We start from the raw sequence: 27,646 nt of genomic DNA, 5'->3' as shown, positions 1-27,646 counted from the left end.
ACCGCATCATCGGCATATAACAATGCCGGGATTGGTCGCCGGCCTGCTGTTGGAAAGTCTTTTGTTCCCTGTAACATTGCTGCCTCTAAACCATTAGTGTACAGCGTGAATAGGAAGGGGGCCAATACACACCCCTGCCTGACCCCCTTCTGTATTGGAAAGCTATCCGTAAGTTGTCCTTCCAGCCCGTATCTTACCTTGCCTGTGGCGCCAGAGTATAGCTCACGTAAAAAGTCCACTATTGCAGAGTCAATCCCCATTTCCAGCATTATTAGCCAGAGTTTGGTATGTTCCACACAGTCAAACGCTGCCGTAAGGTCAACGTAGACCATGTGGAGACTAGTTTTTTTTACAGTTGTATATTTTGCGGCCAATAGAGTTAAATTCAGAACTTGGTCCACGGTGCTCAGGCCAGCCCTAAACCCGTATTGAAGGTCTGAAAGGACCCCTTGTTCCTTGGACCACTCCTGGAGACGATCGAGAAGTATCCTTCCTGCCATCTTTCCCACTGAGTCCAGGAGCGAGATGGGTCGATAGCAGGAGGGACTGTCTCTGTTGCCTTTCTTAAAAATAGGGACCAAGATTGATGTTGACCATGAGTTAGGGAGATTGATTTCCTTGGCTGCATTCAGTACTTTTGTTAAAAGTGGGGACCAAAGGTCAGGAAGAAATTTGTAGAGGTCCATTGGAACGGAGTCTGGACCCAGAGCTTTGCCATTTTTTGCCAAGTTAATAGCTTTCTGTATCTCGTTGATGGTAAAGTGTATATCTATCGGATATTTCACCAATGGAAGGACAGGTCGAGAAATTAGGTCTCCAGTTTTTGCCTCTCCAAAGACCCCTGCAAAATACAACACCCAATCCTCCGCATTTATTGCGATGTCTAAGGATGGGCCCACATTGTTCCCAGCCAAGAATGGGGTTTTGACTATTCTCCAGAATGCTAGGTTATCTTTTAGCAAACTGCTGTCTATAAGCTGAGTCCAGAGATTAAGTTGTATCTCTTTTTTCCGTTGTTTAAGTGCGTGCGCGTATGATTTCCTTAATTTGACTATCTCTTCCCTATTTCGTTCTTTCTTTGCTAGGGCTTTCTTTAGATTAGAATAGGCTTTTGTACACTTGGTATCAAACCATCCTTTTCTTAGTGTGTTGTTTTGTTTTCTAGGTTTGGTTAATTCATTTCCTATGGTGTTCACTATTCTGTCACAGTCGCTCAGGATTTCATCCGCAGTGGCAGAAGGATTTAAGCAGTTATCGATAAGTGTCCTACATTTTTCAACTATTCTTTTAGTGGTCAGTTCTTGGTCTAAGATGCCCCATTTTAGGGTGAAGCCGTTCAGCCTGTTTAACGTAAGTTTTTCTTGACTCAGTAAAGCAGAATGGTCCTTTGCTGGATTCTTGTGGTGATCAGGTTCTAAGTATGTTAATTTAAGGGGATAGTGGTCACTAAGTACGTTATTAATCACTTCAAAGTGCTTTATGCGTTCTGCGTTAATGATAGAGACCAAGATGTAATCAATTGTTGTTTGAGCGCCTCTACCATGAAAAGTTGACGTGAATGGGATTGTTGGTGACATTAACATATTCGCAAACCCTAGATCCATCTCAAACATAGCGGCTTGTATATTAGTTCCTTCCTCCGTATGTAGAAAATGAGTTACAGGGTTATTTTGTTCATCGGTAATCCCACAGATAGGTGTGTTACTTTTGCCGCAGATATGTAAGTTGAAGTCTCCGCCCCAAATTATTGAGTGTGTGACTTTGGCATATTTGATTTTTTGAATGTTTATTACTTCAGTGATTTCGCTTAGTGTTTTAAGTAAGTCCGCCGAGCTCATATTATTATAAAAGTTTATTATTGTGTAGGAAATTTGATTAGTTGCTTTAATGTTGATTACTTGATAGTTCTGGTGAAGAGCTATAGGCGTTATTTCCTGGCAGGGCCAAAGGTTCGAAATGTATGTTGTTAAGCCCCCTTTACTTCTCCCTGAGTGTGATTTTGTAGCTTGCGAGAAGTAGGTTCTGTATCCCACCAGGTGGACTGGGTCATTCCGCCATGTCTCCTGAAGACCTATTAAATCGTTTGTGTGGGCCAGGTCCAAAAAGGCTTTCTCTTTGTGCTTGGTTGCGAGACCCGCCACATTCCAGAATAACAGGTTCCTCTCGACATTGGTTGTATTGTCGATAGGATGGGTCGTAGGGGGAGGGGATACTTCATATACCATTAGATTTGGTTCGTCTGCAATCTGGACCAATTCAGGCATTCGCTTTTTTAAGGGAGATAGTGGCAGTTTCTGCAGAGCTGAGGCCAGATTGACATAATGTTGTCTGGTTTTAAACTGGCATTCTTCGTTTTGAGTTAAAGGTTTTGGGGTAGCGTCTTTCGTTCTTAGTTGTAATGGGCTTTGGGCCTTTCCTAAAGTATTTGGTATAGAGATACCAGGTGGTGAAGGTAGTGGCGTGCTAGGTTTGTGCAGTTGACTTGGCGTGTGGGACTGTGATGATGGTCAGTCGACCATATCTAAACAGCTAAAGTAATTAAAGGTCGGAATTCCCGACCATGGTTCGTTGTACGTTTGTTGATATGATCTCCTACCAAAATTATTCCAGTCACCTCGTTCTCTTTGTTCATATCCCCAATCCCCCTGGGGGTGGAACCTTTGGATATTTCCTTGTCCTCTGTTACCCTGATGCCAATTTCTTGGTCCTTGCTCGGGTTGACTCCAGGACCAATTTGATGGCCAACTGGGGTCCTCAAAGCGGTGATTTTGTCGGGGGTTGAAAAAGGATAGGCGTTTGACGTTTATTCCTTCGTTATTTTCTGAAGTGTCCCAGGAACAAATGTAATCGACTGCGCGTGGATTTTCGAAGTTTACGATTATGCAGTCTCCAGAGATTGTTTTTGGCTGATGGCCTATCCAAGGAACCCTTCTTACCGTGTTTATTCTGGTGTTGTTATTAGAGTGGTTGGGCCTGTTGATATTTAACCAGTATCGCGCTTTATTTAGTAGAGACCAGGTGGGTTCGTCCGTGTCTCTGCTTAATTCGGGGACACCCGTTAGTATAACTACAAAGGGAGCTGCTTCCGGGGGGAGATTTACTACCTTTGGCAATCTCTTATTAGATCGTCCAGGTTTACTGTTATGGATCTGTGTTTGATCTAATCTAGGAGTATTTACAGTAGGTGGAATCGAAGAAGTTTTTATCTGATTAGCATTTGTTGAAATGGAATCTGTAGTTGTTTGGTTTTGAATACTAGAAATGGGTTTTACATTGTTTTGATCAGGCTTTGTTTTCGCAGAATTGATCTGATTAGTTGAATTATCTTCCGATTCTTTCACCGTTTTCGTGATGGTATTTATGATGTTAGTAGTAATTGGTTTGTTGACTGGTTGTTTTGATGAGTTAGTTACGTTTCTTTCTCCTTGGTTAGTGGCAACGCCTAAGGAAACAGGAAGATCGTTTTTCCTTGGGTTGGTGGTTGTTTTGGCAGAGGCGATTAATATAGCCACTTGTTTTTCTATTATTTCGAGACTTTTTTGTAGGGGTTGAAGTTGATGTTTTATTATTTCCGAAATTTTGTTTAACAAAGATGTATCTACTTTTGGCTGATTTGTGCTTTTTTCCATGCGAGGAATCGATTTTTCTTGTTGATTCTGTTTGGTACTGAATCTGTTCGCATGGTCTTCAACTATGAGGACGTCGGAAAAGATGTTGTTGGAGGATTCTGTAATGTCGGTGTTCTGTTGAATTTGTTGACTAGAGGGTAAAACGGTATCCGAGTTTGTGACACTTATGTGTTCTGAAATATTAGATTGTAATTGTAAATGGTTCTGTTTTTTAGGGATTGCTCCTTCCCTTATGCCTTTTAGTTCTGACTGTGTGAAGTCAGTATTTGTTGGTTGTAGGCTTGCAAAGATGTCGAGGGTCAGTTCAAAATCCTGTGATGAATGTGAATTAGACAATTGTGAAGTTACTGATAGGTCAACAGTGTTTGGTAATGCGTGAATTTCAACATTTGTATCCAAAGTTGACTTATTTAAAGGTACCACATTTGGGGTTTGAGCCTGTGCCAAAATACCCATCGATGAGCGCCGTGCTTGATCCAGCTCATATGAGACGCGGCGGTCAATCAGCAATACTGTGTGATCTATGGTTTCATTTACTTTGTGTAAAAATTGTTCAATAGGACCCACAGTAGTTGTTATGTTTTTTTTCATGGTCTTACTTCTGGAGCTTCTTGTGGACATTGTATATTAGATTGCCAGGTAACAATAGGTGTAGAGAACTTGAGTTAGTAAATTGACGTTCGGGGGAGTGCTATACTCTTATTTACTGTACCTCGTGAGGAACTGTTACTCAGTATTTTTACCTTTGATTAGATGTTAGGGGGGTGCGCCCGGTCCGGTCTCCTCCGGTCTGTGACGGGCTAGGACGGGCCCACCCTTGGCCCAGGCTTCGCCCCAGGCTCCGACCCGCGCGCGTCCCGCGATGCGCGTTTGTGCTCTTGCTTAAAAGACTATCAGGTGAGAGGGGGCGGGGCACTGGGAGGGGGCGCGGCACACACGGGAAGAGGCAACAGCTTATGGGGCTAAACGCTGAGCCTCGCAGTCCCGGAGCCGCGCCTCGCGCCTCCTCTGCGGCCACACAGATGGTGTTCCTCCTCTTCACCAAGGGCTGGAGCAATGGACAAACAGCAAGCTACTCCTGTAGCGACAAGGAACAATGTCAGGCAAGAAACCTCACAGCAAGCGGCACCCGCGTAGCGGGGGCCGCGAGAGGTTAAGAGCAGCTTGGTGGGGGCGGGCACTGGGAGGGGGCACGGCTCACACAGGAAGAGGCAACAGCTGATGGGGCTAAACGCTGAGCCTCGCAGTCCCGGAGCCGCGCCTCGCGCCTCCTCTGCGGCCACACAGATGGTGTTCCTCCTCTTCACCAAGGGCTGGAGCAATGGACAAACAGCAAGCTACTCCTGTAGCGACAGGGAACAATGTCAGGCAAGAAACCTCACAGCGAGCGGCTCCCGCGTAGCGGGGGCCGCGAGAGATTAAGAGCAGCTTGGTGGGGGCGGGCACTGGGAGGGGGCGCGGCTCACACGGGAAGAGGCAACAGCTGATGGGGCTAAACGCTGAGCCTCGCAGTCCCGGAGCCGCGCCTCGCGCCTCGCGCCTCCTCTGCGGCCACACAGATGGTGTTCCTCCTCTTCACCAAGGGCTGGAGCAATGGACAAACAGCAAGCTACTCCTGTAGCGACAGGGAACAATGTCAGGCAAGAAACCTCACAGCGAGCGGCTCCCGCGTAGCGGGGGCCGCGAGAGGTTAAGAGCAGCTTGGTGGGGGCGGGCACTGGGAGGGGGCGCGGCTCACACGGGAAGAGGCAACAGCTGATGGGGCTAAACGCTGAGCCTCGCAGTCCCGGAGCCGCGCCTCGCGCCTCCTCTGCGGCCACACAGATGGTGTTCCTCCTCTTCACCAAGGGCTGGAGCAATGGACAAACAGCAAGCTACTCCTGTAGCGACAGGGAACAATGTCAGGCAAGAAACCTCACAGCGAGCGGCACCCGCGTAGAGGGGGCCGCGAGAGGTTAAGAGCAGCTTGGTGGGGGCGGGCACTGGGAGGGGGCGCGGCTCACACGGGAAGAGGCAACAGCTGATGGGGCTAAACGCTGAGCCTCGCAGTCCCGGAGCCGCGCCTCGCGCCTCCTCTGCGGCCACACAGATGGTGTTCCTCCTCTTCACCAAGGGCTGGAGCAATGGACAAACAGCAAGCTACTCCTGTAGCGACAGGGAACAATGTCAGGCAAGAAACCTCATTCACATAGAGCCACACACACAGAGCCACACACACAGAGCCACCCACACAGAGCCACCTACACACACACAGAGCCACCCACCCACACAGAGCCACATTGGACGCAAACCTGGATATTTCAAACTTAACAAAGTGTTAGAATTGTGAATGCAATTATGGTTCTTTTCGGCACTATAAAGTGTATTAAGCATATTTTCCTATGAATAAACAGTGCCATTAGGGTCTATGTCCGCGGCTGCAGGAAAAAAAACGAATGAATCAAGAAATACTTAATGGCCGAGCCAGTTACCTGCTCCAATGTCAACAGCCTTAAATAACAGGTACCGAACTTCTAATAAATACTAAAACACAAGGACTACAATTATGCACGATCATCTCACGCCCATCTTCCCGCTCCTCGATAGTGGAAGAAGTTAAAATCACAAAACATTGACGACATCGAAATACAAGCACCATACTTGCAACGGAATCCCTTTAACAACATGCATTGAGCACTGTTCCAGCGACAGTGCTCAAGTATCTCCAATCATAAAACCACCTTCGGCTCAGTGTACTTTATCAGTGGACCAGTGTAAATAAATCGCAGACCCCGGGCCGAAAACCCCTGCTCTGATGACCATCAGCTCAAAGGTAGAGGGCCACACACTTCCAGGCATACGTTACGGAATCCTGGCCATTATTCCCATTTTACCTAACATCCAAACCGTCCACACGGGCATTGCTTTTGTCCGGCCGACTACTATGCCCCACCACCACTCGGTAATTCTGAAGACCCCTAGAACCGGATGCCAGCGTCCAGTTACCGCCAGACAGGCATTTTATTTATTTATAAAGTTTTATATAGCGTGTAGTGAGAACTACAGAACCACCACACTATTATGAACGCTGTGGCACACAGGCATCGAAGCGCCCTTGAACAGCACACTTAAGGAAGGTCCTTCATAACTATGTGGATTTCAGGTAACCAGATACAAAACATATTCTGAATGCACTCTCTGCCTACATTTATTACACGCCCAACAGCATCAAATGAAAACAATGAAATGAAAACAATATTTAATAAAGCGCACTGCTGCCAAGCGGCTTCCTGGCGCTGGGGGACCTGGATCAGAACTCACAGAGGGGAACACAGGGGAACCTAAGAAGGGAAAGCCAAGGAAAAAAGAAAAGTTTTTAAGGCTTTACGGAAGTGGCTAAAGATAGGAATGGAGCGAAGATGAAGTGGAAGACTGTTCCAGAACTGGGGAGCCAAGACAGAGAGACGAGTGCCCCCGGATCTGGATTTACGGAAGCGGGGAATGTGAAGAAGGGAAAGAGAGGAAGAGCGGAGGGTGCGGCTGGGAACATAGGAAAAAATGAGGGAAGTGATGTAGGCGGGGGCAGTGCGAGAGTGGGCACGAAAGGCAAAGCAAGCAAGTTTGAAAAGGGATCTAAAGCGGATAGGCAGCCAGTGAAGGGATTTCAAAGCCGGGGTAATGTGAGAGGATTTGGGGAGGGAAAGAATGAGACGGGCAGCCTGGTTTTGAATGGCCTGTAGGCGTCGGGATTCGTGGGAGGGAATGCCCGCGTACAGGCCATTGCCATAGTCGAGGCGTGAGATGACTAAAGCCAGGACTATGGTTTTAAGCGCGTCGATGGTAAAAAAGCGAGATATTTTCCGGATGAGACGGAGGGAAAGAAAACATGAAGACACAACAGAGCTGATCTGGCTGTGCATGGTTAAGTCAGAGCTGACTTTAATGCCAAGGGTACGGACAGAGGAAGAGGGCGTGGGGGGGGGACCGAAAGAAGGGGGCCAATGTGCAGGGGACCAAGGGTTAGAAGGGCCACCCGTGAGGACAAGTTCCGTCTTATCGGGGTTGAGCTTAAGATGGTTGGCGCTCATCCACTCAGAGATAAAGATAAGGGTGGAACTGAACTTGGGAATAGAATCGGGAGAAGAAGAGAGATTGAAAACAAAAACAAGCTGGAGGTCATCTGCGTAATTATATACAGAGACCCCCAGCTTGAGAAGAGAAGAAACAAGGGGACAGATGTACAGATTAAAGAGGATCAAAGCCCGTTAATGACCACACTCGTTGGTAAAGACACCCATGGGCCGTAAATCTGCTCACTCGCAGACCCCAGTTTTAATTCCCCGAACACACACACTTTGATGCCATGGCATCTTGCAGTATATTTAATGCTGCAGAGCCCTCCAAATTGTAGAGCATCCTCTACCGCCGACCTCGCCCCTACTTCTTCCTCCTCACCTGCAGACTCGCCGGTGTTGATCCAGTCGGGGTTGGCGATGCTCGCGATGGCGAAGATGTCGGCGGCTAGAAAGAGACATCCTGCGATGATGGTCAGTTTATCCATATCTCACTCGCCGCGGCCTCAGCTCGCCCCGCCACCGCCGCCACTGGGCCTCAGAGCGGGGAGCATGCAGCGCCGGAGGGGAGCGTCCCCTCCACTGGCTGCGTACGGGAGCCAGCAGCAGAAAGCTGGAGAGCGCCGCGATGCCGTGCCGGAAGTACAAGTCCAGCTCCAGTGCTTCCCGGAAGTACACCACCCCACCGCTGTCCGTTCTCATGAGTGTTATGGGTTTTCTGCGCTAGAAAAAGAAGAGGGACAAAACCCACTGTTTCCAGGTCCAGACAAAAGCATGCCCTAGGCACTGAACGCAAAGACTAAAGCAAGCCCTACCTATAAACGAACATAAGCGGCTAACAAAGTGAGCGATAAGGTGGCAGGCTTAATGTTTCAAAAATAACACAAATACCGAAGCAGAACTCAGAAGTTTTCCAACTTCATGCGAAAGTAGCTTATCCTGACCACGGTTTAGCTTTCCATTATGGAACTTACAGGTATGATTTTAATAACGGAAAAGCTCACGCTGCCTGCACGCGCCAGTCGGCCCTCTGATTGGTTAATAAGGAACACCAATCAGAGAGCTGACTTGGGCGTGCATTCAGCGTGATGAGGGGCTGCTCTCTGCCGATGACGTCAGGGAGAGAAAGAACACCAAAAACACCCCCCCGAATTCCGTCTTGAACGAGTGACGCCCCTCTCCTCCAATGGCTGGCCTCCGTTTAGAGAGCCTGCCAATGGAGAAGAGAGGCGGGTTCAAGCCCCCAAACCTAAAACATAAAATCTCGCCAGCGAGACTGCGCAAGCACAGCCATTGCTAGGCTGAGACCTAAAAACTGCTGTGATGATAAGATAGAAATGTGTGTTTTTAGAATTGATCTCTCGCCCCATTACTGCTGGAAAGGTGCCCTTGTATAACGCGCCCCCGGACCCCTCTGAGATTTTACGCTCCAATTGATGGAATTGATTTCTCCCCATACCACTTCTACTGAACATTTCCTTTTATTAGAGGACTTTATTATACATAGTGAAATTGCCTCCAACCCGGACGCCTCTCTGTTCCTTACCGATCTGGCTACTTTAGGACTGGAAAAGATTAACAAGGGCCCAGCCAACTTGGTAGAATATACGCTGGATCTTATTCTGACCAACTCATCAAATATTCATAGTGAGGCTCCCCGCCCTCTTATATGGTCAGACCATTCCCAAATTGATTTTCAAATCCTTGTGACCAAGGTGGAGTCCATTTGGCCATGGAGGGAACCGCACGCAGGCCCCCGCGGACATCTAACCACGGAGAGCACCACATGCAGGCCCCCCGCACGGCCCCTGCACTGATTCCTCACCACACCAGGGAGAAGCCATGGCCTGAGATGCGGCAGTGTGAGGGGCGGAACTGACCAGGCGTTCCGCCAAAACACATGGAGATCATATACAAGAATACCTCAAACTAAACACAGGCACAGCGTCCTCCATACTAATAGAATGGGATGCATTCAAAGTTGAAGCCAGGGGGCACTGCATTCAACAAATAGTGTGAGTATGGAAGACACTAGAGAGCGCATTATTGAAAGCAGAAACACGACTGGCGGAGATCTCGAAAGCTTCGGATGCTGGGGTAGCCACCTCAACACAAGTAGCAAATGCTAAAACATTGCACGCTGAAACCCTGCGCGATCTCCATAAATACAACTTCAGAATCTATGCAACCAAGGTACACAGGGAGGGTAACAGAACCGGGACGCTGTTAGCTTGGTTAGTTAAGCAACATACAGAGCTAAAACCAATTACAGAACTCAAAGACAAAGAAGGAAACCCTAAATACTCTAAACTAGACATACTGCAGGTGTTCCAGGGCTATTACTCTGAAATTTATAGATCTCCAGGACAAATGCCGCACCAGGAGCTGACTCACTTCCTTGGCCCGTCAGTCATGCTAAGCATCTCACCTGCAGACAGAAAGGAGTTCGAAACAAAAATCAAACCCCCGGACATAACACGCGCAATCAGGGCACTAGCTCGCAACAAGGCCCCGGAAATGGATGGGTTCCCGCTAGAATATTATAGCACCTTTGCAACCCAGCTGGCACCCCGGATGGCGGCCATGTTAGAAGACGCACTAACCAGGGGTGAGCTCCCGTGCTCGCTCCGCGAATCGACGTTAGTGACGTTTGCGAAGCCACATAAAGAACCGACATTATCCGCGTCCTATAGACCAATCGCTCTGCCGAATGCGGACTGCAAAATTTTATGCAAGATACTGGCGGATCGTTACAGTCAAATCCTTCCGACACTGGTGCACCCAGATCAATGTGGGTTTGTCCCAAGGCGCAGCACCTCACAAAATTTACGCAGGCTGTTCCATATTCAGGACCAGGCAAAAGACCGGTTCCCACGGGAAGCGTGCCTGTTTTTGGACCGAGAAAAGGCCTTCGATACCCTATTATGCCCGCACTTGTTTGCAGTCCTCCAGAAGGTAAATGTAGGCCCTATTCTGCGAGCATACACACTTTTTCTCTACAGGGGCCTACCTTCCAGAGTCAGGATAGGCAAACTAATCTCCGAGTCGTTTCCAGTGGAACGGGGGACAAGGCAGGGATGCCCTTGGTCTCCCCTCCTATTTGCTCTGGCAGTGGAACCCTTAGCGATACGATTACGTAGAGAGGGGGAAGACTGGGGAATTTCAATAGCCGACACGGTACACTGCATATTGATATACGCAGATGATCTCCGGATTTACGACTGAGACGTTACCAGGGACCTCAACCTCATATGGTCAACTCTACAAGACTTTGAGGCTGCCTCTGGTCTCAAAGTTAACTGAGACAAATTTACAATCTTCCCGCTTAGCCCCCACTTGGCGCCTCTAGACATCACAGTGGGATCCCAGACAATCACCTGGAATGCCATGGCCCCCTGATATTTGGGAGTGCGTCTATATCACTCTCCCGATGATCTATATGAAGGGATTCACCAGAAGACACTAGCAGGGCTGCGAACAGCAGCACATTTCTGGAAGACATTGCCCCTGGCTCCCATCGGGCGGGTAGCCATCGCTAAAATGATTATGGTCCCACGCTTGCTGTACCATTTCACAAACATCCCAGTCATACCTCCACGCTCCTTCTTCAGAGAACTCGATACACTGCTCGCAGCGTTTATCTGGGGAGATGGGCGACATAGGATAGCCCACACCACAGTTACCCACAACCGAAGGGGGCCTGGGAGCTCCATCCTTTGAAGCGTACTTCCTGGCGGCACAACTCCAATGGCTTTCTCATTGGATAGCGAAACGACACATAGGAGAAACAATTACTGAAGGAGGCCGCTTACCCCTTATAGTGGTCCGGAGATTATTGATGCCGGGGACCAAGCCCTCACGCACATATCCCCTACAAGTCTCCTTAGCCCGCAGATGTATGCTGCGAATACATCGCATGTCGAAAGAAACAGCCCTATATTCCCCATTACTTCCGCTAGTGGGTTTCCCCCGGAAGGATAAATATTATACTGCAGAGGCCCCCCGAATATGGACAGACCACGATGTGACTGAGATGGAATCCCTATAAGGACCTACTCCCAATTGACGGAGCAGTATGACCTCCGACCGGGACAATTCCTTACACATAGATAACTCTTAGATAGCGGCCGACCCCAACACATCCGGTCTTACACACGATCCTTCGTATGGGTGCGGGCAGGCACCTGGTCACGTGGCACTACAAAGCAATCCGAGAGCTGGCCAGTACCCCCCTAGACACGTTACGACACACATGGGAGGATGAGGTGGGATGGGCGTTCAACGATAAAGAATGGGAAAAAGTACTGGAAACTCCCCAAAAAGTATCTAGGAACGCGTGTTTCAAAAACATACAATACAATGTCCTACACCGAGCATACTTAACTCCACACCGGTAGCACCGATTTTCACCCGACACGCACTTTGTTTGCCCCCGCTGCCAAGCCCAGGAAGCGGACTTTAAACATATGTTCTGGGACTGCCCCACACTCCGGCAGTATTGGGACAAGATACAACAGTCACTCCAAGTGACGACAAACCTCCCACACATAGCCACATGGGAGGAATGCGCCTTGGGAGTCTACCGCAAAAAGTAAACCGATAAATTACAATGGCGTTTCGCAACCCTAGGCCTTGCTCCTAGCAAAGACGGGAATAGCCATGCATTGGCGGGTCCCAGCAGGACCCCAGTGGAAGCATAGGTGGGTGCTATGAAAAAATGGGGCGCAGCAGAAGAAGAGGCACTCAGGGATGAGGAAGTGAAAGGGACGCGCAAACATCCCATCTCAATAGAATGGGAACAGCTGCTATTTCAATTTACACAAGAAATGACAACGGTAGCGACACCTGAGGCCTCACAACTCCAATCCCAACGCCCACCCTGATCTCCCACAACGCAGGTATCGACCCCCCCTGGGATAGCTATGAGACGCTCATCTCCAAAGTAATATCCAAGGCAGATTAGACACACACCTTCGCGACCCTGTAGACTGTCCCCCATCCCTCTCATGAGCACTTCCGTCACGACCAGCCATATTACTATACACCGCGCCGCATCCGCAGATCGCTCCCATTCCCCTTTTACACCCGAGTTCCTCCCACAGGTTTGTTTTTCCCCCCTTGTCATTTTCAAAACCAAAAACATTTGCAGAGGAATACATTTCTGAATCCTGTTGGGGATGACTTACATGGGTAGAGGCGAGGGCGACACACCAACCCACACCCCTCGGGATACATGCCCAACAGGACATCGCATGACATAGCACAATATGCCAGGTCAAGCTGGCAGATGACTCCCAGACAGATGTAAGTCACCCTATCTAAGTCGTGTTGAAGTATGATAGGACCACTAAATGCATTGATAAAACAAACTATTAGCCAAATGCTCGTAAATGTATGTTATGAAATGTCAATGTTGAAACAATAACTGCTACCAGGAAATGTGAAAACCTCAATAAACAAATTTAAACAAAAAAAAGTGGATAGTATTCATCAGGGCAGTTATGTCATCATTCGAGAGTGGCTTCCATTTGCTTAGCTGCTTCTTGGCGATGGTGGAGGTTTACGGCTTGTCAGGGGAGTTTGTATAGATATGCTGAGGGTCGAAAGTGTTGTAGATCTTGCCAATCTTCTGTTCGGAGAAGTTTGTGTATTTGTTGCAGAGCTCTTCTAATGAATGGGATGATGTTCTTAGCAGCTGTAGCATTGGATAACTCTTTGACTATGGTGAAGAGTTTTTTTGCAGTTGTTGGAGCTGGCATCGAGTCTGAGAGTTAGTGCCTTTTTCTACATCTCATAGTTGTTGGGGGTAAAGATTGAGGATGGCTTTGTATTTGGATTTTGCAAGGGGGTTTTTGTCGGGTGTCTGTTTTCTCCCAAGTTGTTTGCAGTGCCACTTGGACTCCCTGAGGTTGTTTGTGTACCAGCTGGGTCGTTTTTGTAGGTCTTGTTTCTGGTGGGAGCAGTGCAGCCAGTGCAGTCGGTGAGACATTTATTGAAGAGCTTGGCATCAACATCCTGGGGGATGCACAGCAGCAGCCTGTTTGCCGGTGTGTGTTGCTGAGGTTGCGGAGGATGGCAGAGGAATAGCGGCGGCGTTTGTTGGCTCCAGTGGCAGTTGAGGTTGTAGTGTTGTGCTGGATTGTCGTGGAGGCAGAGTTCCTAGTGCTGGGTGCGGATGAGCTTGCCTTTGCGTGCCTTTGGCGTGCCGTGGCCTGCATTAAGTAGGTCCTGGGATGGGAGGGGTTTGTGCTGGTGGGAAGAACAGTGTGAGGGAAAACCTGTGTAGCAGAAGTGTTGCATGATCAAAAGGCAGCAACTGGAGACCGCTGACAAGTGGCACGATGGATGCCCAGGTGCCTACTCATGTACGACCAACATTGCACTAAAGCTGCGATATGAGTCTTAATTAAAATGCATAGATTTTAAAACTCATTAATTAAGATAACAGGCAAATTATTGTTCCATAAGTATTTACTTTCCATGCTTTTTCCACAAGATAGCACATCCACTTACTATCAACTGCAGCAGAACTGGAAATGATATCACTACTGCACACACAGTCGTCATCTGCCAATACAAAAAAAAATTATGTTACATCTGAAATAGGGCAATACTGATTACACAGACAAGATGCTGTTTCAGACTGCAACCCAGCCATTTTAAATTAAAGGGGAACATGCACCATCTCTACCAGATGGAAAAATCAAATTATTCTTCCTTACTTTTAAAGTGGTAAATCATAGTATTCTCATAAAATTTTATCAACTCAAAACCAGAGCACGCATATGTACGGAAACATTCATGGTATACACTATAGATGCTCATAACGATATTAGTTTTCTTGTGCTTTTATTTTCTTCTTTGATGGGCCAGGCAGCCAGCCAACACCTGTTTCATCGGGGGGGTGATGCACATCCACGACTTCCTCAGGGCTGTTTTGAGGCAATAAGTCCCTTGGCAACCTCCGCGCCGGTTATACTTCCGTCCCGGCCAGTACGTAGAGGTAGTTAATTTCTAGTGTGGTGACTTCTTTTAGGCAGTCACATGGAACGTAATGTACAAGAATTCTGATTTGATCTGAGGCTGGCCGGACCATCAAAGAAAAAAATAAAAAAAAACTAATTTTATTATGAGCTTCTAATGTTCACTTACATATGCATGCTCGGGTTTTGCGTTGTTTCTAAGGTAGATCCCTAGGGATCACATTTGGGGGATTGAGGTGGTCTCATCCCCTGGAGCACCATATAATCATTGCTACGGGTAACCAACGTCAAGAGTGAGCGCCAACACCACTTAGTGCCATATCACCCAGCTTTCTTTCATGACATTTTATGAGAGAAGCCCTAAGATATTAGTGAACAAGCAACAATTTAGCATACAGGGCCACTTCAGGGGTATAGCTTAGTCAGTAGGATTCAGGGGGCGTGAATCTCAAATTTCCCAACTAAAAAAGAAGTGGGCTCTGGAAGGGTTTGATGACCAAGCTTCGGAATGGACTGTTTCTATGGGCAGCAGGGTCAGTTCTGATCTGCATTAGGTGGGCCTCTGTCTACAGTGTTACAGTGGGTGAAAAACTATAGGTTGGAATGTTACCCCAACTGATTGACACTGGTTAGACTATTTACTAGTCTTCTTTGTCTCTGCTACAAGAAGAATCAATAGTAGATCTGTCAAATCGGTGCATGTGGACAAGGCTCCAAGTTTCTAATTCTCGCCTTTTACAAATCATTTTATCAAGTGACTGGCAGTCATTAATAGAAAACGTCGAGCCAGCACCGAGCCATGGTACTTTCTTGGCTTTAAGAGTCCATGTATGAGCCAACCAATGTAAACATTGTACATGTCTATCATGCAACAAACATATTGTCAAAATATGATATAATCGCTTCAAAATGCAATTTTTTTTTATTTCTTTAACGCACAAGTTACTACTTGTGTAAGAGACATAAGTTAGTGATAGATTCCTTACCTTAGAATATCCACAGGTGTCAGACTGGATCCGGAAAGTTTTTCGTCAGCAGTACCCCTGCGCGTCGGAAGGTGGAGTCCTGCGGCTACGCGTACGCCTCTGGCGTTGTATGCGCCGATATGACGTCACGGAGACTACATAGGTGTCACCCATGTGCGCTGACGTCAGTTCTGTACACGACTTTCCGCACCAGGAACACAGAGCCATGCAAGAAACTGACCACTGGTGCCATGTAACTAGGGCCCTGAAAGGGATAACCTTAACCCTAGAAATCAGTTCGCAGAACGGGAAGGATGGGTGGGGTGGTAAGGAATCTATCACTAACTAATTTCTCTTACAGATATAGTGTTACACAAGTAGTAACTTGTGCATCTGAAAGAGACACGTTAGTGATACATTCCTTACCTTAGAATAGATTCCCCAGCCATACCAACCCCGGTGGTGGGTCTGCCAACAGGATTACACCAGAAAGTCACATAGAACAGAACTGCCAAAGAAGCCGTCTCTCCGGACTTGACTGTCAAGGCAATAATGCTTGGTAAACGTGTGCAGCGAGGCCCACGTAGCTGCCTGACAAATGTCCTGCAAGGGAACGCCGCGTCCAAGGCAGTAGTGGCTGCTGTTACCCTGGTAGAGTGGGCACGCAGCCGTACAGGAGGCTCCTTCTTAGCCAACAAGTAGCTTGTCTTGATGCACAGAACGACCCTCCGAGATATGGTTTGTTTGTGCACGGCCCGACCTTTTTTGGCGCCCAGGTAGTCCACAAAGAGCTGGTCATCCACCCGGAACTGTTGTTTGTGCTTCAGATAGAATGAGAGCGCATGTTTTGGGTCAAGACTGTGGAGCCTCTCTTACTCCTTTGAAGGATGCAGAGGCGGAAAGAAGGTAGGCAAAGGTGATGGTCTGCCTGATGTGGAAGGGCGTGACACCATTTGGCAAGAAAGAAGAATGGGTCCTTAAAACCACCTTGTCCGGATGAACAGAAAGGAAAGGAGGTTTAGAAGAAAGAGCCTGGAGCTCACTCACTCTTCTGGCAGAGGTGATAGCTACAAGGAAAGCTGTCTTTAGAGTGAGAAGACGTTAGGGACAGTTATGAAGGGGCTCAAAGAGAGCGCACATCAGATAGGTCAAGACAAGATTTAATTCCCATTGAGGCATTATGAAAGGCACGGGAGGCAACGTGTGTGTAATGCCTTTGAGGAAGCGATTAACAACCGGGGACTTAAAAAGAGAAGGCTGATCTGGAAGCCGTAGAAAGGCGGAAATGGATGAAAAAGAACCTTCAATAGTGCCCAGAGCAGAGCCCTGCAGGGCCAAAGAGAGAAGGAACAGAAGGACCTCAGAAAGAGGGGCAGAAAGGGGATCCACAGCCTTTGCTGTGCAACATGCCAAAATTTGTTCCACCTACAGGCATATACTGTCTTAGCAGAGGCACGCCTGGCTGCCAGAATGACATCACAGACTTCGGGAGGTAGATAGAAAGCTGTCATATGTCGCCGCTCAATCTCCACGCATGGAGGTGGAGGCTGGACAGGTACGGGTGGAGGACCGTCCCCTGCTGCTGCGACAGAGGATCCTCCCGAAGAGGCAGTCGGATGGGGGATCTATCGCCATGCTGAGTATCTTGGGATACCAGTATCTTCATGCCCGATCCGGAGCCAGAAGGAGACTTGGGCCAGGTTGCGCCGAATCTTCAGCACTCTGGGCAGAAGTGGTATAGGCGGAAAGGAGTACAAAAGACCGCAGGTCCACACATGACGAAAAGCGTCGACGAACGAGTGCCGCCTTGGAAATTCCAACGTGCAGAACTGATGACATTGTGCATTCTCTTCGATGGCGAATAGATCTAACCAAGGCTCTCCCCACTGCAGAAAGAGACCTTGCCCACATCAGAGTTCAGACAACATTTGTGATCCATCATGCACCGGCAGCAGAGTTTGTCCGCCCTGGCGTTCAGAGAACCTGCCAGGTGTTGAACCACCATGTTAATGCCTTGATGTTCCAGCCATGTCCAGAGGCGCGGAGCCTCCTGACATAGGGTCCACGACCCCACCCCGCCCTGTTTGTTGCAGTACCACTTGGTGGTGGTGTCCGTGAACACCTGCACTACACTACTCCGGACAGAGGGAAGGAATGCTTTCAGTACAAGTCGCATCGCCCAAAGCTCCAAAAGATTGATGTGGAGCCGGGACTCCGCCAGAGACCAGAGGGCTCTGATCTCCGCGTCTCCCAAGTGGACACCCCATCCCAGGAGGGACGCATCCATCAGCACTGGGAAGAGAGAGGAGTTTGCCATTCACCCAATTTCGATTCGTGAGCCACCCCTGCAAATGCCGTGCAGTGCCCTCGGGGATCTGGACATGATTGGACAGGTTGCTCTGATACTGTGCCCACTGGAACTTCAGGTCCTACTGCTGAGCCCGCATATGCCATCTGGCATGTTACACTAGCAGGATGCAGAAGGCCATCAGGCCCAGGAGCCGGAGGGTCATCCTGACTGAAACCCGGGATAGAGGCTGAAAGATCGGCATCATAGCCTGAATATCCCGGACTCGCTGATCGGGAGGATAAACCCCAAACTGCGTCGAATCTAGGACCGCTCCGATGAAGGGAAGCTTCTGAGAGGGACTAGGGTGCGACTTCGGCACGTTGATAGAGAACCCCAACAAATGCAGGAGGTCGGCCATAGTCTGGAGGTGGGAGAAGACTGCCTGGGGTGAGCCCGTATTCAACAACCAGTCGTCGAGATAGGGGAAGACTGGAACCTCTGATCCGCGCAGATGAGTTGCGACCACCGCCAACACTTTCGTGAACACCCGAGGGGCACTGGTAAGGTCAAAGGGGAGCACGGCACACTGAAAGTGCCCTTGGCCTTCCATGAACTGCAGGTAACACCTGTGGGCTGGCAGGACGGGGATGTGAAAATATGCGCACTGCAAGTCCAACGCTACCATCCAGTCTCCAGGGTCAACGGCAGCCAAGACCTGAGCCAGAGTCAACATCATGAACTTCTCCTTCTGGAAGAAGCGATTGACGTTCCTGAGGTCCAAGATGGGGTGCAGGCCCCCCTTCTCCTTCTTGGGGACCAGAAAGTAGAGGGAATAACAACCACGTCCTACTTCTGGCCCAGGAACGCGCTCCATGGCCCCCTTGGCCAAGAGGTCTGTGACTTCCTGCTGGAAAGTGATGCCCGACATGCGGTGGAACTGAGGTGGCATGGCTGGGGGGCAGACTCGAAAGGGGAGGGAGTAGCCCCTTCGGACGATTTGCCGCACCCACCTGTCCGAAGTGACAGAACGCCAGTGGGGGAGGTGATTGCGAATCCTGCCGCCCACCGGCGTGGGGTGCACCCCAAAGCTCGGACTAGGAAGGCTTTGAGGAGTATGCTGCGGGAGTGGAGTTGGACTGACCTACACGTTGGCCCCCTGTCCCGCCGCGGTGGGAACCACGTCCGAGTTGAGGTTGGTTCTGCTAAGGTTTTTGGCTGAACAAACGTGTTGACCGCCCCTTCCGTGGCCACGAAAGGAACAAAAGGCAGGGCGTGTGGCGGAGAGACCCAAGGTCTTGGCCGTAGCCCGGGAGTCCGTAAAACGCTTCAGCGCACTATCTGCCTTATCGCCAAACAGGCGGGTACCATCAAAAGGCATGTCCATAAGGGAACTCTGGACATACCCTGAAAACCCAGTGGACAGTAACCAGACGAGGCGATGGAGGGCACTGTGGTGGAAATCGCCCTACCCAGTGAGTCTGCGGTGTCCAGTCCACACCGGATGGCGAATTTTGCCACATCTTTCCCCTCAGCAACAGCTTGGGAAAGCCTTGCCCGAACTTCCTCCGGACACTGAGGCAGCGTCTGCGCTACCGTGTTCCACACAGCTTGAGAGTAGCGGCCCAAGAGGCATGCGGTGTTCACCGACCGCAGCCCTAAGCTGGCAGAGGAAAACAGTTTCTTGCCAAACTGTTCCAGCCTCTTAAGATTCCTTATCATGCGGGGCGGTAGGGAATGCGCTTTGGGAGGAGGAGGCTTGGATGACCAGGCTCTCCGGAGTTGGGTGGGTCGTTTAAAAGGCAGGATCACTCGTGGTCAGGCGATGACGCCTAGCCACGTTCTTATCCACTGGGACCCCCGTGGCTGGCCTCAACCAGGTGCCCATCAACACATCAGTTAACGCCTCATTGAACAGTAGCAGAGGCTCCATAGAGCTTGCCGCCGGCTGAAGGACTTCAGTGAGGAGGTTAGTTTTCAGAGTTACCGTAGGCAGGTCAAGGGCCTCAGTTGCTCTACGGAGCACTACAGTGTATGTAGCGCCCTCCTCCATGGCCACAGCAGGAGGAGAAAGGAAACCAGACTCAGAGGAAAGGTTAAGACCACCTGCATCCTCCGACTCTTCTGCCCACTCCTGTTCCAACTCGCACTGCAGTGCAAGAGGGTCCTCAGACCCCTCACAGTCGTCCCCCTCCTCTACTGCCCAAGGCGCAGGCTGTGGGGGCGGGGGAGGGACATGGGAATAGAAATGGTCCAACGGCGCCGGGAACGGCACCGATCCGTCTCCTATCTCAGTTAGGGTCCCAACCTGGAGCAAAATTGTCTGGAAACCCGGGCAAGAGCAGAGGTGGAACCAACGGAACCCATTGCGGCACCAGGAACGGAGCCGGTGGCGGCGCCAGGGCCAGAGCCGTCGGCAGAGGACTGTGCGGCGCCGGAGCCGTCGGTGGAGGACCTTGCAGTGTTGGGGCCGGAGCCACAGTCGGTGCCAGTAGCGGAGCCGGTGGCAAGTGCGGGCACTGAGGTGGGACCGCGGGGCCCGAAGGCGCGACGGTGGGAGCCTGAGACCTGAAGAGGCGGTCCATGGCCGCGAGAAAATCTTGCACCTGGGCAAGAGTCACCGATGGAGCCGGATAAGGTGGGTAGGCCGCGGGACTCACTGGCTCCAACGGAGCCGCAGGGGAGGTACCCCCGGCCCCCTGTCCGCGTCCGGAGACCGATGGGGGGACGTCGGAGAGCGTAAGTGCTTCTTCTACTTGTTCTTTTGAAGTCTCTTACCCGACTCCGAGTGTGAAGACTTGGACCCCGAGGAGTGGGGATGATGGCTCCGCAGGCGGTCCCTCTAGCGACCCCTGGACCTCGAACGGCGCCAAGACGACTGCCGAGCCTCCAGCAGCTCACGGGACTGCTCCCGCAAGGCCTTCAGAGCCATGGCCAGACAGTTGGAAAATGACCGGGTGTCATGGTCGCTCCATGGGGGTCGGCCACCGACATCGTATGGTGACAGGCCCCACAGGATTTAAACCTAGGAATCCCTACATGCACCAGGAGTCACAGACTCAAAAAAGCGGAGGCAAATGTCTCAAAAAAGTTAATCAAAAAGTGACTAGGGTACGTGCTCTAACCGTATCTGCGCTTGCTGGTGCGGAAAAAGAAAGAACTGACGTCAGCGCGCATGGGTGGCACCTAAGTAATCTCTGTGACATCATCTTGGCTCATACGCCGCCATCGACGGACGGGGAGCCGCGCGATGCCACCTTCCGGCGCGCAGGGGTACTGCTGACAAAAAACTTTCCGGATCAAGTCTGACGCCTGGGGATCTTCTAAGGTAAGGAATATATCACTAACGTGTCTCTTTCAGATACGTCGAAGCATTTCACTATTGTACTTCAGATTATTTCACTGCATAGACGGACATTTATTAAGAGGGATAGTTTTTAGAAACATTCATGCCATGGCCAGACAGTTGGAAAATGACCGGGTGTCATGGTCGCTCCATGGGGGTCGGCCACTGACATCGTATGGTGACAGGCCCCACAGGATTTAAACCTAGGAATCCCTACATGCACCAGGAGTCACAGACTCAAAAAAGCGGAGACAAATGTCTCAAAAAAGTTAATCAAAAAGTGACTAGGGTACGTGCTCTAACCGTATCTGCGCTTGCTGGTGCGGAAAAAGAAAGAACTGACGTCAGTGCGCATGGGTGGCACCTAAGTAATCTCTGTGACATCATCTTGGCTCATACGCCGCCATCGACGGACGGGGAGCCTTGCAACGCTACCTTCCGGCGCGCAGGGGTACTGCTGACAAAAAACTTTCCGGATCAAGTCTGACGCCTGGGGATCTTCTAAGGTAAGGAATCTATCACTAACGTGTCTCTTTCAGATACGTCGAAGCATTTCACTATTGTACTTCAGATTATTTCACTGCATAGACGGACATTTATTAAGAGGGATAGTTTTTAGAAACATTCTCCCCCCCCCCAACCACAATGCTATTAGCAGACTAATGGGCAAGTCAGTAGCCATTTAAACACTAAACATGGTCTAGATTCTTATAGATGGAGCAACATTTCTATGGTCATCCCCACGTTTTGGACCGATGCTCCTGGTTTTTCGAATCTAATAAGGAACAGAGGCCTGCCAGTGTCCTGACCTTAAACATGGTTTTAATTGGCTTATACCCTATTGGCATATGCTACCTTACTTGTAACTCCTCAGTATATGTTACCCAGGGCCTGTGATTTAGAGGGTCGTCACAGGGACTGAAGCAGTGGTGGTGCCAGCCCGGGTGTGACAAAGGAAAAAAGTGCCCCTTTGTCTGCCACTGCAGCCTAGAAGATAAGTCATCACTGCTGACTTCACTTTGCAGTTTTAACCATGGCAAAGGCAAAACCTCCCTTTCCAAAGTGTGCAAGTCACCCCTACAGCAGGTCTATCAAACTCTAAGGTAGGGTGCAACATACTGAAAGGAAGAACATGTATTTTACCCCTTCGGGTAGTAAAAATACAAATTTGTTGTTTTTACTGTGAAAGGGACTTGTAGCCCCATTGGCGAGTACAGGGTTACACGCTGACCTCTGAGCTTTGCTAACTCCTAAATGGGGCGACTAAAGTTGATACTCCAAGGGAACAACTCACTACATTAACCCCGACCTGATGCCCTAGTCGAAATTAATGTAACTTGTTGCGTTGTGCAACTTTTAACAAGTTGCCACTTTGTCGCCCTAAGTTTTCTGTGCCAAACTTCGGATGGACGCAGGGCTTGTCTCAAGACAACTTTCCACCCTCCTGGGGAGACATGTAAATGACTCCCAGGAAAGGACAATAGAAGCCTGCATGGGGGAAAGATGTTACCTCTCCCTGGCAGGAAGCCACACAGGTGTTGGCACCAAAGGGGAGCATCAAAGAAGAAGCCACTTTTGAAGAGCAAATGGAAAGCACGTGGGAGAGGGGCTGCTCTATTGTTTAGGCAGGCATGCCAGCACTTATGACTGAGTGAGACCAACCATTGTCAAACCGGATTTTGTAAGGTGTGTAGCCCCCCCGGTTAGGTAGCCACATTTCTGGGTCGGTCTAGGAAGATTTGCATGCTGAGAGAGAGGTGTTGCCATGTTGGAAGTGCCATTATAACATAATAGGGTAACCCGAGAAAATGTCCATGGACCTGGGTAACGATTGATATAGAAGACAATTGGTCCTAGGTGAGCTGTCCTCTATTTATGAGTTGAAAAACACATTAGAAATGCAATTGATTAGCATGTAGTCATAAATGCATATACAGTTTATACAAAAATATACATATAAGCACACTCTCAAAAAACGCAATGGCACCCAATAGACTATCAACTGTTGTCTTTCAAATAATCATACCGTAAACAGTTTGCTATTTTTTAGTAGCAGAAATGGAAAAGGTTGCTCCAAAGGGGACAGGGAAAGGAGTGAGATCATGTGTGGGATAGATAAGATCAAAGAAAGGAAGGATCCAAAGAAACATCCAAAGGAGAATCAATTATATTCATTATATAAGAGGAAGAAACTGGCTGTAGTTTAGAATGAGACCAGTTTCTCATCTGGGCCTGCCCCTAGTAAGTTGTACTGGCAATTGTTTATGATTATTCATAGCAAGATACACAGAGAAACATCATCTGTGAGTTGGTTTGGGGTGGTACCGGGTACAGGCCCACTGGGGGGGGGGGGGGGGGGGATGTTGACCTTTCGACCCTAGCGCATGGAAGGTAATTTACATCCTCAGCTACGGGTGTTCCTCAGGACAAAGGGAGGGGGAGACAACCTATGTATAGGTATTAGTCGGAATGGTTCTGGTTACTTCCCCCAATTGGTGGGTTGTCTGCACTGGAGTTGCGGTGTAACATGCGCTGTAGTTCAGTAGGTGCTGTCAAAGTCAGTTAAAAAATCCTCACTTGGGTGAATGGATCGCCCAATACAATCTTGTTTTCCTTTCAACTGCCGCCCGTGCCTTCCGTGACTCGCTCGAAGAGACATGTTGGAAGTGGGCAGAATGGAGCCTTCTGAGATAGCTAGATGCCACATTTCACAGGAAGTAGTCCTCAAGAGGGACCTGGTACCTCATTGGCTAGTGACTGCAACCTCCCTGAGAGCATTCTCGGAGCATAAAAAGAGCACCCATGGCACAGAGAACTTGGATCTCATTGCATTGGAGATGAGGACCAAAGAAGGACTCCACTACTGTACCAAGGAACCAGGAGAAGAAAGACTGGACCGAAGTTGTACTGCGCTTGTTGTACCTTGGGCTAGACTGTACCTGCTGTGTATTGCTCGTGGAGAAGACAACTCCTGAGCCCAGCCAGAAGTAATAGACTCCAACGGTCAGTTGGCTGACCTCGTGTTCGCCGCACAGGGCCACAAAAGTTGAGCAAGCCTGTCGGCGAGTTGGGCATCGAGGTCTCCGGATTATCGGTCCTTGCCCAGTGCCACCTAAAGTACCAAGATCTGATGCTCCAAAGTTGCACCAAAGTCTGCTGGACCTGGGAGAGTGGTTGGAGTAGAGCTGGGTTGCTTAGAAGGCAAGTTACAGCCAAAGGAAGTTTGAGGGACATCAACCCCTGTGGCCAGAATTGCCTCTCCAAACCTGTGGCCCAAAGAAGACCCCCATCAACTGCACAACATGTAGTCATACATGCATATACAGTTTATACAAAAATATACATATAAGCACACTCTCAAAAAACGCAATGGCACCCAATAAACTATCGACTGTTGTCTTTCAAATAATCATACCGTAAACAGTTTGCTATTTTTTAGTAGCAGAAATGGAAAAGGTTGCTCCAAAGGGGACAGGGAAAGGAGTGAGATCATGTGTCGGATAGATAAGATCAAACAAAGGAAGGAGCCAAAGGAGAATCAATTATATTCATTATATAACGTGAAGAAACTGGCTGTAGTTTACAATGAGACCAGTTTCTCATCTGGGCCTGCCCCTAGCAAGTTGTTCCGGTAATTGTTTATGATTATTCATAGCAAGATACACAGAGAAACTTCATCTGTGAGTTGGTTTGAGGTGGTACAGGCCCACTGGGTGGAGGGGTGGGGGGTTGGGGGGGGATGAATGTCGACGTTTCGACCCTAGCGCATGGAAGGTCATTTACATCCTCAGCTACGGGTCTTCCTCAGGACAAAGGGAGGGGGAGACAACCTATGTATAGGTATTAGTGGGAATGGTTCCGGTTACTTCCCCCAATTGGTGGGTTGTCCGCACTGGAGTTGCAGTGTAACACGCGCTGTAGTTCAGTAGGTGCTGTAAAAGTCAGTTAAAAAATCATCACTAGGGTGAATGGATCGCCCAATACAATCTTGTTTTCCTTTCAACTGCCGCCTGTGCCTTCCGTGACTCGCTCGAAGAGACATGTTGGAAGTGCGCAGAATGGAGCCTTCTGAGATAGCTAGATGCCACATTTCACAGGAAGTAGTCATCAAGAGGGACCTGGTACCTCATTGGCTAGTGACTGCAACCTCCCTGTATTCTCGGAGCATAAAAAGAGCACCCATGGCACCCAGAACTTAGATCTCATTGCATTGGAGATGAGGACCAAAGAAGGACCCCACTACTGTACCAAGGAACCAGGCGAAGAAAGACTGGACCGAAGTTGTACTGCGCTTGCTGTACCTTGGGCTAGACTGAACCTGCTGTGTATTGCTCGTAGAGAAGCCAACTCCTGAGCCCAGCCAGAAGTAATAGACTCCAAGGGTCAGTTGGCTGACTTCCTGTTCGACACACAGGGCCACAAAAGCTGAGCAACACTATCGGCAAGTTGGGAGTCGAGGTCTCCGGATTATCGGTCCTTGCCCAGTGCCACCTAAAGTACCAAGATCTGATGCTCCAAAGTTGCACCAAAGTCTGCTGGACCTGGGAGAGTGGTTAGAGTAGAGCTGGGTTGTTTAGAAGGCAAGTTACAGCCAAAGGAAGTTTGAGGGACATCAACCCCTGTGGCCAGAATTGCCTCTCCAAACCTGTGGCCCAAGTAAGACCTCATCAACTGCACAACATCTTCAGCATCCTTGAGCATCTTCAGCATCCTGTATCCTTTGCATCAGGACCACTTTAATAGAAGACAAAGGCAATGGACCACTGGAACGGGTCTAAAGACTGCTTTGCTTTGCGTGAGGAGGTAAATGTTTCTGTGTACCTTGCTTGTCCGCTGACTGACTCCCTATGGGAGTTGGTCACTTAAAGTAACTTTAAGTAACCGCATTACAACTGGCCCAAGTTTTTCTTTAAAAAGTTTCTGTCAAATTTGTTTGATTTGCCAATGCTTGTTTGCTGTTAAATTGAAAGCCTGCAAATCACCAGTTGTAGGAGATGAAGTGCTCCTATCTGGTCCTTTCAGTCTATACTCACCCGTTTGTCCTCAACTACCAGAAATCTGCACAACCTTGGGGAACCGTGCCGCCAATTAATATACCTCCAAGTTAGGTGCACCCATCCTGTGGGTGCATTGCTTTATCAATGGCTAACCACTCCTCTTTCAGCCCCATATTACGTCAGGCAGTACTGTCTTGCAATTCCAGGAATAAAGACCAAGGGAGGGGCAAAGGAAGAGCCATTCAGAGGAACAGTATTCTAAGTAGCATAATCATTTTGCCTATGGGCACTCTTCCCAAGCGGGACAGTGGAAGCCTAGCCCAAAAGAGAACTGCTTGTGTAATGCTGGTAAAGACACTTACATAACTTCGGTAATGCTTAAATCTGGTAGGGACTATCTATCCACAGATTTGTTACCTCAGAATAATCATCAGGCGTCAGACTGGATCTGGATTTTTTGGGGAGCAGTACCCCACCACACCAGTAGATGGCGTTGTTCAATGTGTGGTGTCATCGGCGTTGTCCGCGCTGAAAGTGATGTGCGCAGTTCCTATATAGGCGCCACTACACGCCCTGACAGTTTCTTTCACTACTTTCTGCGCCAGGAGCACAGTGTCACAAAGAACACTGGTGTGTAGAGTTAGGGCCCTGAAAAGATAATGGCCTTATACCTATTAATCCAGTCGCACGTGGAGTGTCTCCTCTTCCTTAGTGGAATGAGGCAGAGCGTAAAAGGTAGGCAAGGTGATGGGCTGGCCTACGTGGAACAGGGTGACTACCTTTGGTAAGAAGGATGCTCGAGTCCAAAGGACCAGTTTGTCTTTGTAAAAAGAAATGCATGGAGTTCACTGACCTTCTGGCCAGATGTAATTGCCACCAGAAAGGCAGTCTTAATAACAAGGAGCCTAAGAGGGCAGTTATGAAGCATCTCATAGGGAGCACACATTAGAAAACTAGGAACCACACTGAAGTCCCAGTGAGGCATAACGAAGGGAGCTGTAGGAAACGTGCTGAAGATCGTTAAAGAACCTATTTATAATAGGGGAGACTTGCAAAGGGAGGGCAGATCTGGCAGCTTTAGAAAAGCTAATAGTAGACAAATAACCCTTCAATGTACCCAATGCAGAGCCCTGCTGGGCCAGGGCAAGAATAAACAAAAGAACTTGGGAAAGGGGTGCAGATCAACCTGTTTATTTGAACACCATGCCACAAACTTGCTCCAGCGGCAGGCATATACTGTCTCGGTGGAGGGACGCTGAGCTGCCAAAATATCATTCCAACCTTTGGACAGAAGGTCAAAACCTGTCAACTGTCGCTATTCAATCTCCATGCATGAAGGCGAAGTGTTGACAGGTTTGGGTGGAGTACCCTCCTCTGCTGCTGCCAC

The 27,646-nt window shown here is 49.2% G+C and overlaps 1 protein-coding gene across 5 annotated transcripts in view; it reads right to left on the bottom strand.

Moving 5' to 3' along the window:
- LOC144762305 (exportin-5-like) overlaps positions 1-27,646 on the bottom strand; it is a 2,106,094-nt gene that overhangs the window by 511,648 nt on the left and 1,566,800 nt on the right. For all 5 annotated transcript variants that reach the window (XM_078647454.1, XM_078647456.1, XM_078647455.1 and 2 more), the window contains one exon: positions 14,195-14,248. In XM_078647454.1, the coding sequence (XP_078503580.1) occupies positions 14,195-14,248 (54 nt within the window). The remainder of the gene's footprint in view (positions 1-14,194; positions 14,249-27,646) is intronic.

Source organism: Lissotriton helveticus, chromosome 6 (genome assembly GCF_964261635.1).
Source record: "Lissotriton helveticus chromosome 6, aLisHel1.1, whole genome shotgun sequence".
NCBI classification, from domain to species: domain Eukaryota; kingdom Metazoa; phylum Chordata; class Amphibia; order Caudata; family Salamandridae; genus Lissotriton; species Lissotriton helveticus.
Note: the sequence above shows the minus strand (reverse complement) of the source record. Positions and strands in the feature narration are given on the sequence as shown.